Source organism: Peromyscus leucopus, chromosome 10, assembly GCF_004664715.2.
Source record: "Peromyscus leucopus breed LL Stock chromosome 10, UCI_PerLeu_2.1, whole genome shotgun sequence".
NCBI classification, from domain to species: Eukaryota; Metazoa; Chordata; class Mammalia; order Rodentia; family Cricetidae; genus Peromyscus; species Peromyscus leucopus.
This window is the reverse complement of record NC_051071.1, coordinates 5,424,905-5,445,711: the sequence shown is the minus strand read 5'-3', so window position 1 is coordinate 5,445,711 and position 20,807 is coordinate 5,424,905. Positions and strand designations below refer to the sequence as shown.

At 36.9% G+C, this 20,807-nt stretch overlaps 1 protein-coding gene across 6 annotated transcripts in view; it reads left to right on the top strand.

Annotated features, from left to right (window-relative positions):
- Ccdc88a (coiled-coil domain containing 88A) overlaps positions 1-20,807 on the top strand; it is a 162,281-nt gene that overhangs the window by 111,079 nt on the left and 30,395 nt on the right. For 5 of the 6 annotated variants that reach the window (XR_003736777.2, XM_028891527.2, XM_028891524.2 and 2 more), the window contains exons 17-21: positions 5,726-5,867; positions 13,480-13,644; positions 16,895-17,056; positions 18,201-18,478; positions 18,701-18,844. Coding sequence is in view for 5 of the 6 variants with exons in the window: in XM_028891527.2 (XP_028747360.1) it covers positions 5,726-5,867; positions 13,480-13,644; positions 16,895-17,056; positions 18,201-18,478; positions 18,701-18,844 (891 nt within the window). In the remaining variant the exon portion in view is untranslated. The remainder of the gene's footprint in view (positions 1-5,725; positions 5,868-13,479; positions 13,645-16,894; positions 17,057-18,200; positions 18,479-18,700; positions 18,845-20,807) is intronic. The other variant, XM_028891525.2, reaches the window with a different exon arrangement.

Genomic DNA, 20,807 nt, shown 5'->3' with positions numbered 1-20,807 from the left:
ATGCATATACATTAATATAAATTAATATATACAAGTTAGGAGGAATTAATGCTTATTATTTGGCATTTAATGGTATAGTTTTGAGACTAGTCTGTAGGTTGATAATTTAAATGGTCAGCTCTATCACACAAAGAAATAACTAGGCATTTTGCTACTCAGTTAGGAGTCAGGCAGCCAGGAGCTTAGAGATGGCACAACGATCAAAGAACACTGGCTGCGCCTGGCTGTGGTGGTGCACACCTCTAATCCAGCACTCTAGAGGCCAGCCTTGTCTACACAGTGAGTTCCAGGATAGACAGGACTACACGGAGAAACCCTGTCTTGAAGCAAAACTACTTGTTGCTCTGTAGAGGACAAGGGCTCTACTCCCAGCACCCATGTGGTGGTTCACAGCCATCCCTACTCTAGTTCTGGAGTTCTAACACCTTTTCTGACGTCTGCCTGGACTATCGTAATATAGATTATCTGTATCATTTCTTTAATCAGATTACCTGTTGTTTATAAAACACTATTTTGTGTTGTTAGCAAAGCATGTTTTGACCTAAGTGATACTTTCATTAAAATTTATGAGCCCAGTTTAGATGAGCCTCTCTTAGTGCTTCTTACCACTTCCCAAGCCTTAATTCTTACAGGGAGCCAGTATTAGTTGATTCTTAGAGCAATTTAAAACCTGCAAACAAGATGTGATAACATTTATTATCCTATGTTTGTTTATTCTATTATTATTATTATTATTATTATTATTATTATTATTATTATTATTGGTTTTTCAAGACAGGGTTTCTCTGTGTATCCCTGACTGTCCTGGAAATCACTCTGTAGACCAGGCTGGCCTTGAACTCACAGAGATCCACCTGCCTCTGCCTCCCAAGTGTTGAGATTAAAACCATGCACCACCAGGCCCAGTTCCACATGTTTGTTTACATAATAAAAGCTTTTTGAGATAAAAAAAAAAAAAACTGGGGGTTGGGGATTTAGCTCAGTGGTAGAGTGCTTGCCTAGCAAGTTCAAGACCCTGGGTTCAGTCCTCAGCTCTGGGGAAAAAAAAAAAAAAAAGGTATACTGGCAAACTAAAACTTTCAGGAAATGTGATTGGAAAGCATTTGATAACTAAATTTTGGAAAGAACAGAGAAGAGTGTGATGTCTTAAGCCACTAAATCAGCTTCCTTTAACTAGAAAGTAAACTTTTATGTTACAAATAAAATAAAGGCTCACAGGTACAAATACTTTTAGTCTTTCATCTTCTCCATCTTGGAATTTATGCCTATAAGTTTTAGGTGATGTTCCTAATTCCTTTGTTACTCTTTTCTTTCTAATTAATGTCACTGCCACTTTGAAGCGACAGCTATTACTCAGGTGGTTTCTTTCTTACCATTAAAGCATATATAGGTTACTGGTGGGATCAGATATGTAAATATATAACAAAGTAAGTCATTGCTGCAGTTGTGATTGCTTTTGTCTCTTTATCCTATTTTCTTTTTAAATATAGTTGTTTCTTGGAATTTATATTTTCAGGAATTTTTTTCTGCTCACCTGAGATTTTTATTTTTCTCTCCTTACTATACAACACCTCCACAACTGTCTAAAGCAATTCAGGTATCATAAATTAAATGCAGCCAAAATCAGACTTAGTAAATATATTAAAAGTCAGTTGTAGAATTAATCCAACACCAAAATGAATGAGATTTGTTCTTTGTATTCATGAAACTTAAAGTCTTCAGACAGAAAATATAAAAATTAATTATAGGTGCTGAAAAGATGGCTATGTGGCTACGAGTACTTGCTGCATTTACAGAGGACCCAAGTTCGGTTCTCAGCACCCATTTTGGTATGGCTTACAACCACTTTCAACTCCAGTCCCAGGGGATTTAATGACGCTTTTGGCCTCTACAAGCACCTGCACATATGGCATATACACACTTTTGCACTTGAATTACAAAGTGTTAATTACAGTAACAGGCAGGGTGGTGTTGTGGTATATTTGTTTACACTAACACTCCGAGACTGCTAATAAAAGTTTACCTTGAATCAGAGAGGCAGCAGAGAAATCACCAGTGACATCCTCTCTATTTCTCCTGTCATGATCCAAAAAGACCTGAGAAGATCTTTCTAAGCCCCTTCCCACTACTTCCTATGTCTCTCTCTCTGTATCCTGGGTCCTCTAAAACCTCTGTGGCTAATTTTGGTAAGCTAGTTCCTAACTCTGATCTCTGATTCACGGTAAACTTTATTGCCAGTCTCAGAGTGTTAGTGTGAACAAAAATCCCACAACGTTTCCCCAATTTTGTCTAAATAAAAAGGAAAAGTTTTAACAAACTAAAACTATATACAATAAGAACAATTATCAAGTAAGAATTACATTCAGAATGTCCAGTCCATTTGTATTTGGCAAATTCGGGAGAAGATACTCTTATTATCTTTCCTATCTTAGTGAGTCCAAAGCTTTGTACCTAATTTGCCTTCTATCACAACTTGTATTTCCAACCTAGAAAAATATTTTTAGACCTTAAAACATTTTCTTAGATAAACAACTTAAGCTTTTATGTCCTTCAGTCTTTTTTTTTTTCTGAATTTGGTAATAAGGAAAACTGTAACTATAACTGTCTCATCTTCAACCCCATCAGAGACCCAAGAAGGATCTATTACCTGAGTAAACAGGAAGTGCAGAGCAAACAACTTCCAAAACTATAGAAATGGCAGAGACAGCTGGCTGCCTAGACAGTTACCCAAGGTTCCTCTGCAATGTTGGGGCATCTATCTTTGGCCTAGAATATCTGACAGACTTTTTGTGAAACAGGAATTTTGAAGGACTGGCCTACCTTGTCTTAGCAAAGTTCAGCAGTCGCCTTCTTTTGTGTCCTACTTGTCCAATTTGGACAACATTCTGTCAGCGCGGGTAGTTTCTTGCCCAGTGGCTAACTTTGCCACAATTAATGCAAACTCCATGTGAAGGTTCTTTGATGCCCTTTTTTGAAGTAAATTGGTACTGCCTGGAGCAGTTGTGTCTCACTGTCATGAAAAACCTTAGGTTATTAAAACATCTTAAATGCCATATTCTATAGATCTCTGAAGTGTTTGAAGACCACCTATCTGTTTAAAATATATCTGTTTGACCTTGAAAACATACCTACATGACTACGAGTTTGATATAGTTGACTAACTACTAACCTGCATTTCTTTATTATCCTAAATAGTTTGTAATAATAGCTTTCAAGGATTAGAACTTTACATTTTTAAATGAGCTGCGTAGGTACAATACCTTAAACAAGACTAGAAACATACATACAGTATGTTCTAACAAAAACAACCTTAAATTTGTATCAATACTCAAAAATCCATACCAATGTAAAATATTTGAGAGTAATAGTTGCTTTTTAGTTTTAAAGTAGATTTAATAATACACCCTTTTATTCTACCATCCCTATATCCTCTCGCTTTTTTTTCTTTTCAGAATGAGATCCCTGAATCTTAATCTCCTTTGCTTTGTTTCCTTCCTGACTATGACGAGTAACAACTTGACCAGGCAATCCCCCTAAATGATCATGAAAATCCGTAATCCACAGAACAACCAAAAATCACCCAATCCACCTCTTGAGAATGTGGGTGTCATGTTCTTAAAATTACTTCCTGTTGCCTGGGGGTGACAGCATCTTTAGGGGACCCTGAGAAAATTGAGATAATGGTCAAGTCTTAGGAGAGCTAGCTGGTGTCTAATCTTGGTGTGATGGAAAGTGCAGGGCTTATCTGAAGTCCTGACTGGAGTAGTCTACAAGACTGGACCATCTTAGCTAACCAGTTTGAAGTTGTCCTGAGCAGTTTGTAGCCAAAGCTAATCTTTGGGTGGTGTTTGTTCGCTTAATGGTGTTACCACAATCCAAGTGGATTCATCATTATGGGGCCCCATCATTTTCTGAGTGATCCCAAAGGTCACTGTCAGGAATGGTCACAGTTCAAATGTCATATGCAGCAGATCACTGAGAAGTTTAAAGGACCACAATCTGTTAAATACATCCAGGTACACAAACTTAGTTCCTAGTTACCTGCTTCAGATTCTAGCCTGAAATCATGTACAGGAAGCTAGATGAAGCTTATTTCTAGAATTAGTTAGTACTCTATATGACCATTCATATCACAACAGAAAGTTTACATATAGATTATAAATTATACCTTAAGATTTTAAAGAGTCAAAACCAAAGGATTATGAGATTAGTGACAATAGAATAGTTCCTTAATTTTGTTTTTCTTTGTCCCATACCAGGTGGCTCTTCTGACATGAGGCAGAGATTTTGGATTTTCCTTTAACAAGCATGTTTGGGTTTAGAAAAGGAGAGAGTCATACTCCAGCTCCAAAGCCAACTTAATTTTTAATTGAATGGGACTACAAAAATGCCATTTGCATTATATGTCTGTAGAGAACAGCAGAAACAAACCTTTGGGAAGATTTATGAAATTCTATCCTATTGGAAATGTGCTATACCATTAGGCCAGTTTACTCTTTTCCAGGGTCTCATTTGCCCAAAGGTTTTGTCTTTAGATTCATTTGCAGATACTTAGGTAGGATCTTGAGTAGTTCAGACTGGCTTTTAACTGGCGATGTTGCTGATGATGATCTTGAACTCTGCTCCTTATGCTCTTGCTTTCACCTCTCAGATGCTGATATTACAAGCATGCATAAGCAAGCAACACCACACCCAGCTATCTCTTTGGGTTCTTTAGGTATAAAATGTGCATGAACTGAAACCTTTATTTTACTGTATACTCTGAAATTGGTATGCAAGTGTGGAGACCTGAGTTTGCATCCTTAGTACCCATGTAGAAAGCTGGGTATAGTATGTGTGCCTGCAACTATGGGTGGGGTTGGGGATAAGGGACTGTACAACAGAAAGACCAGAAAGATATCTAGGATGTGATGGCCATCCTGCTTAACTGAAAAACAAACTCCAGGTTCAGTGAAAGGCCCTGTCAGGAGACTTAAGACAGCAACAGAAAAGGGTACCCTCTTGCCCATGGCACATAAATGTGTGTACATATGCATACATCACATATGCATTTTTTAAAATTACTTAATAACTGACTTATGCATTCTAAAATATTGTAAAGTAACTAGAATATTGGTATTCACATCTGTCTGGCTCTTACCACTATGTGCCATGAGTATGGCATTGTCTTTTTTATTGTAACTGTTTAAAAGCAGCCAGTATTGAGGTGTTTTGTTTTGCTTTTGTTTTGTTTAGTCTGACTATGTAGTCCTAATTAGCCTGGAACTCTCTTTGTAGGCTAGGCATGTCTGTGCCTTCCAAGTGTGGGAATAAAAGGTGTGTGTCACTATGCCCAGCTTATGTTGAGTTTTAAGTCTTAACTGCTCATGTTGGCCATTATGTAAAAATGCATACATACTAATCTCACAGGCATATGTGAGATATAAAGGATACATCAACTTCTTTTTTTCTATTTTAGTCTTATAAAACCAGAAGAAATATTTGGGAATCTAGTCATTCAGTTTCCCTTTTTGAGCATTAATTGCTCTTTTGATGGTCTTGACAGTAATTTAGAGTTCTGTTTACTTACTAAATTTTGTGCTGTGACCACCACTAAGAGGAGGATAGTTTACACCAAACCTGAAGGCTTATAGATATCATTTCATACATCAATGTTGTAGTCATAGCTTGTCTAAAAATGTTTTGACATCTAGTGACAAACTAAATTACTCTTGTACTTGGATAGTAGGTACAAACTTTTGGAATCAAAATTAGAATCCACTCTTAAGAAGTCCCTTGAAATAAAAGAAGAAAAAATTGCTGCTTTAGAAGCTCGGTTGGAAGAGTCTACAAATTACAATCAACAGTTGCGCCAAGAACTAAAAACAGTAAGTTTTTTTCTTCAAAACTGCTTTATAAGTGTTTGAGCAGAAAAACATAAAGAGAAAATAAAAACTTGAGTATATTTATGTTAGTATTTCATTCTGTTTCATATATTTGGGAGTATATTTTCAAGTATGTAATAGTCCCTCTTATAGGTGAGGACATAGGAAGAATTGTAGAAGTGGGATGGACAAGAAGCAGGCTTATTTTGTTTCAGAAACTCAGTTTTTGAGGTACTGATACCTTTCTCTGGTGCATTTTTCTTGTTGCGCCTTCAGGTAGATTTTAATCAATAAAGATATGACTGTGAAGACATAGAGGACAGTATTAGGTTTGGTATAGGAAAGCAGATGATCTGCTCACAAATAAGATGCTACCTACATCTGTTTTCTTGTGAAATTTGGAATTGTTGAGTGAAGTTAAACACTGTTTTCGCTGTGAGTAAACTGAAGTAGGAAGGGCTCACCTTCTGTTTACTCTTCCCTTTTCAGTCTCTGCATTGCTCCAGCAGTTGTCTTTTTCTTTACTTCTCGTTTTTTTTCTAGACAGGCTCTCTTGTAGCACAGATTGGCCTTAAACATACCATGTAGCCAAGGATAGCCTTGAGCTGATCATCTTACATCTTTCCTAGGCACAGGGATTGTAGAAGTGCTCTATGTGACAAACAGATGGAGTGAGGAGATTACTGTAGGCCACATTCAGAACTAATCTATTCAAAATCACCCTAGGAAATTCAAGTAGATGGCTAGGCACTCTTAGGTGTCTCTCCACATAATTATGTGATACTGATTCTTTAAAATTTTTCATTTACTTCTGTTTGTATACACACACACACACACACACACACACACACACACACACTCACACACATAGGAGTGAGGACATACCACAGCATGCCTGTTGCCTGTGGAGGTCAAAGGACAATGTGTAGACAACTTCTACCATATGCGTCCTGGGGATCAAACTCAGGTTGTCAGGTTTGGCAGCAAACACCTTAAACTACTGAACTGTCTTGCTGGTCCATGAGACACATTTTTGTACCAGATTATGCTTCAAGTAGAACAGAAGATTCACACTGGAGTAGGAAAGAGCTGCTCTGGTTTGGAGACTTGGTGCTTCATAATAGTCATTAAGTCTTACAACTCCAAAGGCATAAATTTAAAATCTCCAAAATGTGCATACCAATTATAAGAGTTGCTGCCTGTAGAGAAATCCAGTTATCCTGCTTTCTATTAGGTAATGAGCTTTCCAGATAGTCTACCAGTCTTGGCATCCCCCCCATAAGCATTATTACCTAATACTCTAATATTCTAGTTTTATTATGCTTTTAGAACAGTTGTTCTCAACATGTGAGTCACAACTCCTTTGGAAGTTGCACATCAGATATCCTGTGTTTCATATATTTACATTATGATTCATAACAACAAAATTATAGTTATGAAGTAGCAATGAAATAATTTTATGGTTTGGAGATCACCACAACATTAAGAACTGCATTAAAAGATTGAGAGCCACTATTCTAGAGAAACAGTTAACCACATTTGAGTTTTTGCTGCAGAAAGGGAAGACTTTTTGTTCACCATATACCTATAGCATCTTTACTGGTATTTGTCACAGATTTTGCCATTGTGGAACCTGCACTGGTTCAGAGTTCTGCTTTGTTGGCATAAATGATTATTAATCAGCTTTATGTCCTGAATTTCATACTCTTAAACAATATTTGTAGGCTACAGATAATGATAACTCCATGAAGCTATTCAGCAAGAAAATAAGTAGGTTAGTACATGAGTTGTTTTTTGTGCTTTAAGTCTAAACATTAGAGATACCAAATTCCATCATTGTCTTTAACTTTAGCCCTTACTCCTGTATACATGAATATGGAATTATACTTTTCTAACCTTTCAATACTGTGCATGATGAGGCATATTACTTGAAAATAGATTCTGAAATTTAGACTAAACAATGTATACTGTGACGTAGAAATATGAAAGGGAATTTTTAAAAATCCAAAGGAAGGCAGAAAGAAACAACAAAGTACAGATTAGACAAATAGAAAATAAATAATAAAGGGGAAGTTTTAAACCAAATCAGATCAATTATATTTACTGTAAAAAGGTCTAAACATTCCCATTCTAAAGCAGAGATGATAATATTCAATGGAAAAGTAAAACCTAGTGAAATGCCAACTACAAGAAATTTTAACAAAAAAAAAATATATCATTGTAATACTAATCAAAAGAAAGCTATTAGCCGGGCGGTGGTGGGCACACCTGTAATCCCAGCCCTCGGGAGGCAAAGGCAGGTGGATCTCGTGAGTTCAAGGCCAGCCTGGTCTACAGAGGTAGTCCAGGACAGGCTCCAAAGCTACAGAGAAACCCTGTCTCAAAAAACAAAAAATAAAAAAAAGAAAGCTATTTAAATAATTTTATAGCAATGACTTATCTCAGCTAAAAATTTTAAAATGATTGCCAGGCAGTGGTGGCGCACATCTTTAATCCCAACACTCAGGAGACAGAGCCAGGCAGATCTCTGTGATTATGAGGCCAGCCTGGTCTACAAAGTGAGTTCCAGGAAAGGTACCAAAGCTACACAGAGAAACCCTGTCTCGAAAAACCAAAATAAATAAATAAATAAATTTTTTTAAATGATCATTTTAGCTTCATAATATAGCAAGATTAAATGTTCTCATGTCTAACAACAGCTTCAAACTATGGCAGTATTGATAGAACTACATGGAGAATGACCTGTCCACAACTATAGTTAAAGGATTTAATACCTATCTCACATATAAAAAGAACTTTATTAAATAAATAAAGGGTGTTTATAGGTGACCTACACTGAACATCATTCTGTTTTTTTAATATTTTTTAAACTTTATTTCATATGCATTGGTGTGAAGGTGTCAAATCCCCTGGAACTAGAATTACAGACAGTTGTGAGCTGCCATGTGGGTGCTGGGAATTAAACCCAGGTCCTCTGGAAGAGCAGCCAGTGCTCTTAACCGCTGAGCCATCTCTCCAGCCCATGTACATCGTTCTTAATGGTAAAAGACTATTTACTTCCAGGGAGGAAAAGCAAAGATATTGCTCTCACTGTTTCTATTAAACACTGTGTTGTTGGTCTTAATGTATTAGGATAAAGAAAAGAAGGCTGATATTTGTGTGGGTGTGTATGCAGGTGCCTGTGGAGGTCAGAAGAGAGTGGTGGGTACACTGAAGCTGTAGTTACAGGTGGCTGTGCACCACCTGTTGTGACTGCAAGTCACACATGGGTGCTCTGGAAGAGCAGTAAGCGCTCTTAACCACTGAACCACTTCTGTAGCCCCAAAAATACAAATTTGAAAGGATGAAACATATTTATTGACTTCTGACATTATTTTGGCAGGAAATTCTAAAGAACTTAAGAAAATTATACAAAGTTTATTTTATCAAGTGTCCTAGGTTAAAAGTCAGTATATAAAACTCTTAACCATATTTGTATATATTAGCAATGAAAAAATAAAGAAAATTTAAAAGAAAAATATCATTTATAATACTGTAAAATACCATCAAGTACTTTAAAGAACTGCTGCATTGATAAAATATAAAGAGTACCTTAGTATGCAGGTGGTACCATATCATTAAGTGTTCTGTATTGTTGATAGGACATGTCTTAGGTTTGCAGATAGCTCAGTGCTTTAGCACTTGTCCAGATTGTGGAAAACTTAGATTTGGTCCCCAGGACTAGAATAAATAAATTAGGAGATCACAAATGAATCTGTTAATTCAATGTAATACCAAACATAATCCAAATTAAATTAGAAGATAGGTTGATCAGCTGATTACAAAATTTTGGTGGAATATAGCCATTTTTAAAATACTAATTTTGCTAATCCATGAGCATGGGAGGACTTTCTATCTGCTAGAATCCTTATCTCTTCTGCGTTTTAAAGATTTCTTTGTAAAGGTGTTTAGCCTCTTAGATTTACTCCTAGATGATTTGTCTTTTTCCTGACACTTTTGTAAATAGGGATGCTTTCCTAATTCTTTTCTCAAAATGCTCATCATCACTATATCGAAAACTCTGATTCTGGATGATGGTTTTGTGTGTGGCTACTTCAGTAAAAGTATTTAATCAATCAGATCGATGTGTTTTTGATGGAACTCCTAAGGTCTTTTCGGTATAGGATCATGTTGTCCAACAATGTGGATAGTTTGACTTCTTTTTGTTTGCTCTTTTTTTATTCCTTGTCTTGCCTTACTGCTATAGCTAGGACTTCAAGTCTAGATGAGCAACAGTAGAGAAGATTGACATTCTTGCTTCAGTCCAGATTTTAGATGATATGGTTTCAGTTTTTCCTTGCTTAGTATAATGTTGGTTATAGGTTTGTTGAACATAGCATTTATTATGTTGAGATATGTGCTTATATTCTAATTTCTTCAAGGGCTTTTATCATGAAGAGATGTTAAACTTTATCAGAAACCTTTTCTGCATCTATTGAAGTAATGCAATGAATTGTGTCCCAGAGACCATTTAGGTCCTGCATTGCTTGATTTATTGATTTGATTTGTATGTGCCAGACTGTCCATGCATCCCTGGAATGAAACCAACTTGATCATGTTATCTGATTTTTTAAAATTATTTTTTAAATGTGTGTGTGTGTGTGTGTGTATGCTTTAAGTGCACAAGTGCCTGTGGAGACCAGAAGAGGGTGTTGAAACCTCTGGAACTGGAGTTACGAGCATTTAGTTGTTAGTAACCCAACATGGATGATGGGACATATACTCAGGTCCTGTGAAAGAGCAGCAAGCTACTCTTAATTGCTGAGCCATCTCTCCAGCTACTTGTCTAATGTTTTTAAAGTGAGAGCAGTTGAGGAATACACCTCTTGTCTTCAAAGGCATGTGAACGTATGTGTACACAAGCAAATACCTATAAACATATACACAAAAGATTTTATTAAAAACTGGAAATAAACTCAGTGATCCTCATCTGATAATTGAATAAAGAAATTTTGGTATATCCATATAGTAAGAGATAGTACAACAGTAGAAAAGAGGAAAAAATTATTGATTCATTTAATATATTAGTAAAGCATAAGAATATGCTCAGAAAAATATACATAAAAAGATTACATATTGTGTAATTACATTTAGAGCATGCAACACTAAATTTGGTGAAAAAAGCAAAACAATTTTGTCTTGTAAGGAGTGATCCTTCTAAAGTGATAGAAATACTCTTATCATGTTGATAAGTTACATGAATATATGTTATTGAAAAAATAGACCACATATCTCTTATAATCAGTGCAATAGAAACTGTATATAGATTATACCTCAGTTCTAAAAGGTTACATTATCTTTGATAATCACTGGAAATTTGAAATTACAGTATAATTTATAATACCGTTATTAATTGCTTTAAACTTGAACTTAATGGACTTTTAGTTTTAAATTGACTCTGCATTGATTTGTTGTAGAATATTTTGTTTTAATTCACACTTTATTCATTTCCTTTGTGAATATAAGGATTTTGATTAATGACATGTAAGCTAAAGGAACACATGAACAGAGTATAACTCAGAAACATTGAGTTTTATTTCCAGCTCTCCTATTTTTGGTTGTTATTTTCCACTCTTGTTATCAAACACAGTTAACCTCTTCTTGCAAAAGAAAAACAAAATAGTATATACCTGACATAACACTTTTCTTCTTATGTAAGCTCTCCTTAATATTGCATTTATTTGACCACAGCTTTTGGGTTTTTTTTTTTTTTTTTTTTTTTTTTTTTTTTTTTTTTTGGTTTTTCGAGACAGGGTTTCTCTGTGTAGCTTTGCGCCTTTCCTGGGACTCACTTTGACCACAGCTTTTGTAAGCCTAGAAAAAAGACTGTGTGAGAAAACAGGAGTATCCAAGATCTCCGGCCATACATAACATTCCATTCCATCCTAGCTTTTTTTCTTTTCTTGCCATTTTCTAACTCACTAGTAGTAACACTAGTTCACTGCTGAATTAATAAAGGCTTCCTTAAGTTTTGTACAACATGAACTATTTCAATCATTTCTGCCCTTAATATAAACTATGATGCTAATTTTTAAATGTACTATAAATATCTAAAATAAACTAGTAGAGCAAGATAAGTATAATAGTAAATTTGAATTAAAGATGGGCTAGAGAGATAGCTCAACAGTTCAGAGTATATACTGTTCTTTCAGAGGATCTGAGTTTGGTTCCCAGCACCCATATTAGGTGGATCACAACCATCTGTAACTTCAACTCCAGGGGATCTAAAGTCTCTGGCCTTTGCAGATTCCTGTACTCAAATGCGCGCGCGCACACACACACACACACACACACACACTCATTTAAAAATAGCATATTTGGGGATTAGGGAGATGGCTTAGCAATTAAGAACACTGGCTGCTCTTCCAGAGACCCTGGATTCAATTCCCAGCATCTACATGGCAGTTCACAACTGTTGATAACTCCAGTTCCAGTGGATCCTCTACCCTCTGCTGTCCTCAGCAGGCACTGCATGCACATGCTGTACATACCTTCCTTCATGAGATAAAACATTCATACACAGAATCTGTTTTTTATCTTAAAAAATTTTTAATTACAGAGAGGTGTTAATTTTGGCAATTTTTGATCGTAGAAGATGATCAAGTTTTTTCATGTTAGTAGCAATTCAAGCCTGTGTATTACTCAGTCTTTTCTGGTGTTATTGCAACCTACTTTAAGTCAATTTGAGGCCCAGTATGGTGGCTGACATCTCTAGTCTTAGCACTTAACAGGTAATGGAAAGTGAGATCAGGAGTTCAAGGCCAACCTGGGGTGTAACACAAATTGCTAAACGGTCTTATTAATAGAAAACCCAGAGCCCGATATCGGGGTGAAAGCTGAAAGATCAGAGAAACAGAACAAGCCACAACCAACCTCATCTTACCAACTCCTCAGCTTCCAGAGCTACTTACTTCCTGTATACTCGGGCCTTATATACCTTTCTGTGCCCTACCATCTTATTTCCTCACTCCACCCAGCTCTGTCACTTCCTGTCTGTCTATAGAGACCTCCAGACCTCTGTGGTTAATAAGTGCTGGGATTAAAGGCATGTGTCACCATGCCTGGCTCTGTTCCCAGTGTGGCCTTGAACTCATAGAGATCCAGATGAATCTCTGCCTCCTGAATGCTAGGATTACAGGTGTGTGCTACTACTGCCTGACCTCTGTGTTTAATATAGTGGCTGGCTTTGTCCTCTGATCCTCCAGGCAAGCTTTATTTGTTAGAACAGAAATAAAATATCACCACACCAGGTCTTCTTTTACAATTTATTTGTATGTGTAAGTGTGTTTATGTGTGTTGTGGGGGTGGGAGTCCTGAAGCTGGAGTTAGAGATGATTGTGAACTGTGCATACTTGGGTTCTCTGGAAGAGCAAGAAGTGCTTTTAACCACTGAACCATCTCTCTAGCCCCTAAACTGTATTTCAAAAAGCCTTTGATCACAGTAATGGTAATCACACATTTATCACATTTTTAAATAATCTGTCATATTCACCAGACCAATACAGACCCAAAGTAATTGAGAAATATAAAAATCTTGGTGATTTTTTTCCCATTAAAATATTTTAAATAATTTTAGGTGAAAAAAAATTATGAAGCTCTCAAACAGAGACAAGATGAGGAAACGATGGTGCAGAGCTCCCCTCCTGTCTCTGGGGAAGATAGTAAATGGGAGCGAGAAAGTCAAGAAACGACCAGAGAACTCCTGAAAGTTAAAGACAGATTAATCGAAGTAGAAAGAAATGTAAGTATTTTAAAAATTTTAGTAAGAACAAAATTCTTCAGAAATAATGAATTGTTGGATATATTTATCTTTTATTCATTTATTTTGTACCTTCTTGTCTAGCTCATCATGTAAAAAAGATCTAAATTTAGTATGCTTTGCTCCTTACCCTCTTGTAAGTCAGCCACAAGCTTAATCAACACTCTGTATCATGTAGACAGTGCTATCAAGTTCTTCTGCCAGTAAGGTGTGGCTCCAGGATTATCCTCAGCCTCTGTGTGCCTTTCAGGCTGACTTGGGAAAAGACTTCCTTTCTTGGTTGTTTTCTACCAGGGAACTCCTTCAGTAGTAGTCTTGGTTTAAGCTGTCTCCTTTGAAATCAATACTGATTTTCATAAAATGGAGTCTTGTACTCAGGCCACCTTTGATGTCCCAGTGAAGAGCACAAGATTTCTCTTTAATGGTTCTAATCTCTTTAATAATTAATTACAGCTATTGTCTCAGAACCTGGCCTGTACTTTTAACCTCTCCTTGTTGTCAGCCATTTTTGGATCTTTGCTTTCCTTGTTTGTCCTTCTGGCTTTGCCAGATTAAAAATAGTGAGCAGGAACTGTAAGCATTACAGCTGAGATGGAAAGGTATCCTGACAGCTAGGAGCCAACGAATACCGTAAAGTCATGAGATTTATTGGGAGGGAAAAAAACAGGAGGGTGGCTGCCTTTGCTTGGGTGAGAAACAGCAGCAAACTGAACAGAATACAGGATTTATATAGAGTTTCTTGGGAGGGGGTGGAACTTTCAGTGTGGCGCTTTCCACAGTGGAGATGGGTGGGATTTCATGTCCAAGAGAGTAGGCTTTTTACTCTGTGGGGTAGAGGCAAAGTCCAGCAGTTAAGAGTATTCTGTGGGTGGAACCCGGCAGTTAGAGGTCCTTGGGGAAGGGACTTACAGTAACCATGACATGGTGTGAATGCTATCCTGTTTTGAGATTTCCTCCACCAAAGCAATTTGTCCATGACTTTTGAATTCAGTGTCTTAGTGCATGGGAGGAATATAACCAGATTGTTTGCCACAATATAACGTGAATGACTTCTGTCTAAGTTCTCCCTAGAGTTTTCCCAGTGCCTGTCTTCCTCTTCTGCTCTCAAAGCCCCACCAGATTGGCCCTTGCTTATATTATTCTAGTGCTTTTCTAGACCAAAGTTCCAAACTCTTCCCTATTGTTCCTGGATTCTACTTCCAAATGCCTGAGGACCATATGGCCAGGTTATCGCAACAACAGCCCCACTTTGTAACAATATTCTCTATTAGTTACAAAGATACTTGTCAGAAGCAACTTAAAGAAGGAAAGATAGGTTCACAGTTGGAGGATGGAGTCCATCAAGGCAGGAAATCATGGCGGCAGGAGCCCGAGGCACTGCTCATATTGCATCTGCAGTCAGGAAGCATGGAGATACTGCTCCGCTCACCTTTTCACTTCTGTTCAGTCCTGTACTCCAGACAAGTTAACCAGTTCCCTCACAGACAGACCCAGGTTTGTTTCCTAGATAGTCTAGATCCTGTCAGGTTGACATTCATTTTTAACCAGCACATCATGTATGGACTGGCTTGGCTACATGGTGAGTTCAAGACCAGCCTAGACTACATGATACCCTATGTGGCCAGGCAATGGTGGTGCACACCTTTAATCCCAGCACTAGGAAGGCAGAGACAAGAGGTTCTCTGTGAGTTCAAGACCAGCCCTGAACTCACTACAGAGTGAGTTCCAGGACAGGCTCCAGCGCTACAGAGAAACCTTGTCTCAAAAAACAAAAATAAAACGTGTGTGTGTGTGTGTGTGTGTGTGTGTGTGTGTGTGTGTGTGTGTGTGTAGTGTGTGTAGGGGTGTGTAGGGGTGTATGTGTGTGTATTTGAACAAGATGTTTTTTTTTTTCATCCTCTCAACAGATGATTTAAAAAGAGAACAGTATAATTATCTGCCTCAGCTTCTGTGTGTTTACTTGTTGCTATTTCGGTTATTGTTTGAGACAGGTTCTCCATATGTAGCTCAGACTTACAGTCTTGCTCACCTGTCTCCCAGTTTCTGATGATTCGGGCTGTTATTACAGCCACATCTACACCTTGCTTCCTCAGTCTTGATTTTATGGGGGTCAAATCACAACCTCCATTTTACACAGTGATATGTTGTTTGTTGTTTATATTTATAAAAGTGAAGTTTTTGGGCTGGAGAAATGGCTTAGAGGTTAAAGAACACTGACTGCTCTTCTAGAGGTCCTGAGTTCAATTCCCAGAAACCACATGGTGGCTCACAACCACCTGTAATAAGGTCTGGTGCCCTCTTCTGGTCATACATGCTGTATACATAATAAATAAATAAATCTTTAAAAAAAAAAAGTGAAGTTTTCTTTATCTTCTATTGAAGATACAGCCGAACTATTGTGATTCATTTTATCATTTTTCTATGTAGTCAGTACTACATAGTAAGTAGTTAGCCTAATTAGGGTTTTTTTGTATATTAAAGTTTTATTTCTGTTATATGGTAGATTCTTTGGTTATGCTTTTTAGTAAAAATTTAGATTTTAGGAAATGTAATTTATAAGTAATTAATCTTAAATGTATAATATCCATTCCTACCATTTTAATGTCCACGACTAATATAGTAATTCACTTGTTTAACCATAAGAAGAAAATATAGCTCTATATGCTAGAAAAATTGAAAATGTTATAATTTTTTGGATGTACTTCAGAAGTCCTTACAGTTGAAATATAGTTTTAGTGCGAGTTTTATATCTTAGAAAAAGGAAAACAAAATGTAATGCCTGGCAGGTCATTATGAACTGCATTTTTCTAATAGATGGCTCAAATTATTTGTGTAAATCTGCTTTCTTCCAAGTATGTTTGTTTTGAAAGTACATATTTTTCCTTCTAACCCAGGATCACCACTTAACCCATGTATGCATGGAAAAGGTACACCTTTTTAATTGGATACAATCTAGACACGTATTCTACCACTACCCTACACCCTCAGCACTAGAAGAAAATATTTTATTTTAGGACATCATAAAGCAGACAAAACACAGGCACAATAGTATTTTAAGGTTACAAAAATATTACATCCTTTTTATACATTAAATGTTTACAACTTGTGATTAAGGGGGAAGGTTTTTCTTTTTTTAAGATTGTTCAAGCTCATTTTATTAAATACATTACCTGTTAAAGAGACTGTCTTGTGTTTATTTTTAATGAGTGTGGTATCTTCCTCTTGTTTGAAGAATGCTACGCTGCAGGCAGAGAAGCAAGCACTGAAGACTCAACTGAAGCAGCTTGAGACGCAGAACAGTAACTTGCAGGCTCAGATCCTTGCACTTCAGAGGCAAACAGTGTCCTTACAGGAGCAGAATACCACTCTCCAAACACAGAATGCCAAACTTCAGGTTGTACCAAACATTTTAATTATATAGTCTTATAGTAAGGAAACCTAGATATGTAAACACTGTTCCTTAGTGAATTTAATAATGGAAGGTAGATGGAAATATTTTCGTTTGCTTCTATGCCAGACTCTTAATATGAACATTTGAAATGTCAAAGTCTATATAAATTACTAAATTCACCCACAGTACAAGTGAAGATGATCTTTCTGTCCTTTCAACAAGTTGATTCTAATCAATTGTGTGCAAACCCCTTATTTCAGAGTATGATTGCAATACAATATTCTTTATGTCATTCTTAAAACATTCTTAGAAGTTTAGTTTTTGAAATGTATACAACATAGGAATTTTGTCTTTAGATTTCATTTCAAGGATACATTTGATGTAATCCAAAGGATCCATCTTCAGCTTAACAATACCAGTGCAGTTCACACATAGCAGTCCAGACTGGAGAAGGGAAACTGGTTCCACGTGGTGAAGTAAACGCTAATTTAGACACTACAGAGACTTTCCAAAAATAGTTCACACAAGTAACCTTAATTCTTTGGGAAGCTATAATCCAAATTACTCTGTTAGAATATGAATATATCTGCAGTGATGTAATTAGAGCTTATTTAAGTTAACATTGTAACTTTGTGGAAAAGAGCAACCGGTGGGTTTAAGGAGATAGCTAGCTCAGGCAGTAAAGCAGGCCCAGTCGGGAGGACCTGGGTTTAGTCAGGTCACAAAAAAGCCAGTCATGGTAGCAAATGCTTACCATTCCAGCAATGGTGGAACCCTGCAGCTCACTTACTAGCCAGCCTTGCCTAAAGGTAAGTCCTAGGCTAGGAAGAGACCCTGTCCTTTAAAAAAAAAAAAAAAAGGACTAACAAGATGCCTCAGCAGGTAAGGGTGCTTGCTGTTAAACCTGAGGCCTGGAGTTCTGTCCCTGCAGTCCATATAGTAGGAACTCACTCCAGCAAGTTGTCCTCTCGCTTCCACGTGCATGCCACTGCATACATAAACTTCTTGTTCTCACTATCACCCACTCATTTAGTATTTGAACTCCCACAGATCTGCCTACCTCTTTCTAAATGCTGGGATTAAAGACATGTATCACCATGCTTGGCAACTTCTTCTTACACCATTAATAATACATACATTCTTACAGGTTGAAAATTCCACCCTTAATTCACAAAGTACTTCACTTATGAACCAGAATGCACAGCTTCTAATCCAACAGTCTTCCTTAGAAAATGAAAATGAATCTATAATCAAAGAACGAGAAGACTTGAAATCTCTTTATGATTCTCTGATAAAAGATCATGAAAAGCTGGAACTTCTTCATGAACGGCAGGCTTCAGACTATGAATCTCTCATCTCTAAACATGGAACCCTAAAGTCTGCCCACAAGAATCTTGAGGTGGAACATAAAGACCTTGAAGACCGGTAATTTATATTTTATTGTGTTTTTTTAAAACAAATTTTTTGGGTAGTGTAATAAATTTTATACATTAAACCTATCTCAGATAATTTATGAGGTGAATTTATATAAATTTACATATGTTTTGTGTAATATTTGTTAAATTAATCATTTCCTTCTTTTTAAAAATATTTTCTTTGTTAGAACTGTTTAAAGTTAAATATCTAACTTTCTCTCTCCCTCCCCAGTTACAATCAGTTATTAAAACAGAAAGGACAGTTGGAAGATTTAGAAAAAATGATCAAAATGGAACAAGAAAAAATGCTGCTTGAGAGCAAAAACCATGAGATGGTAGCTGCAGAATACAAGAAACTTTGTGGTGAAAATGATAGGTAATGATACTATTTGTATTTTACCTTGTATCCCTTATCTCTGGAGGGAGAGAGAGAGTGTGTGTGTGTTTGTGGTTTGTATGTGTGTGTGTTTATAATAGCACCCAAAATTTGGACTTACCATGGACTTTTTATGTTATTTTGAGCAGCAGACACTTTATTAACTACGCCATCTTCCCAGCCCATCTTACATGTTTGTGTGCATGTTCATATGTGTACAGGTGCACATGTACACAACTCAACTTTATAATTAATTATCTTGCCCTCTTCCTTTCTTTCTGAAAGGTCCTAAATCACTAGAACCATCTTCATCTTGATACTCAAATTCTGAATTTAGTCTCCTATACTTATCATAGCTAGATATTCGGTTGTGAAGATGTTGAGCTTAAGAAAGCACAGTACAAAGTTAAAGTAGACTGTAGCTTATAGAGGATGGTGTATGGATAGCCCAGGCACTTGAAGACTGTATGGTGACAAGTGATAGAGAGAGGAAGGGTTATTTTTATTACATACCAAACTTCAGAGAAGTGTCAAGTCTCATCTTGTAGCTGACCATTGCTGGTATTTTAAAAATAACTAGAATAGTTTATGGACATTAGTTGGGCTTTCCAGGCATCAAACTATACATTTCTGTGGAACCTCCAGAAGAACAACTTAGTCAAAATGAAAAAGAAATCTGATACGATGAGTTTGACTAAAAGAATGCCCCAGGCTTGGGATGAGTGGTCTCAAGTAAAGTGTTTTCTGTGTCTCAAGCCTGTTCTTGTCCAGCATGTATTTGTTAATGTCTGTGTTCTGTGAAAAGAAAGGCTTTATTAAGTAAAACGTGAAAGAGCTATTACATCACACACACACACACACACACACACACACACACACACACCCCTTATCTTAGGACTGACAATTCTAAATAGCCTGTTTAGTCACAGATAATCCCAAAGAAAGTTTCATTTGGCACTATCGTTTTAAAGGACAATATTAAAAAATTCAGAATTTACTTTAGCACTTGTTTTTAGGAGGTTTTGGGGTGTGTATGTATGTATTTGTTTACCTGTTTGTGTGTGGATCTGTGAGAGCATAGAAGTAAGCGGTTAGCACCAATGTCTTTGACTCATTTCACCCTTTCCCATTTTCCTGTGTGGTGTGATGTTGTAGAATGTTTGCGTGAGTGGGGTATGTGGGGTGCATGTGGAGGTGCAAGACAGATGTGGAAATCATTCTTTAATACCCTTCCACTCAGGTCATTCTGGGCAGGATCTCCCAAGTCAAATCAGAGCTCACAGATGTGGCTAGTCTCACTATTCTGTTTGCCTTCCTGCTTTCAATTTCCAAGACCAGATTTACACTGGGCTACCTGGACCATTCTGCACTTCTGTGTTCTGGGATCCCAAGAAAGGCCCTCGGGCTTGCATTTCAAGCACTTTAGCCACTGAGCCACCTTCTTAGCCCATCTACTTTATTTTTAACTTTTAAATTTTATTTTATGTGTATTAGTGTTTTGCTCATGTGCATGCCTGGTGCTCTTGGAGGTCAGAAGAGGATATTGGATCACCTGGAACTAGGCCTATAGACAGCTGTAAACAGCCCTGTTGATGCTGAGAATCAGACCAGGTCCTGTGTAGGAACAGCAAGCACTACTAACTGCTGAGCTGTCTCTCTTGAGTGCCACCGTAGTTTTTTGAGACAGGTTTTTTGACTGAACCTAGAGCTCATTGAGTGGCTGGCTTTAATGGCAGCCGTCTCACTCATATTAGTATCTCTGATAAACCAGACTTCCTACATAGGCGTTGATATATACTAGGTAGCTGTATGAGTGATAATGCTTTTGTTCATAGAGTTCACCTATTTATAGTATATTTGCCAGCTATATGAGGGGTTTCACCATTTTTTCATCATGTCTTGATTTTTTTAAAATATCTCATTGCTTAGATTTTTGTAAGTTGACTTGAATTCTTTGATGAAT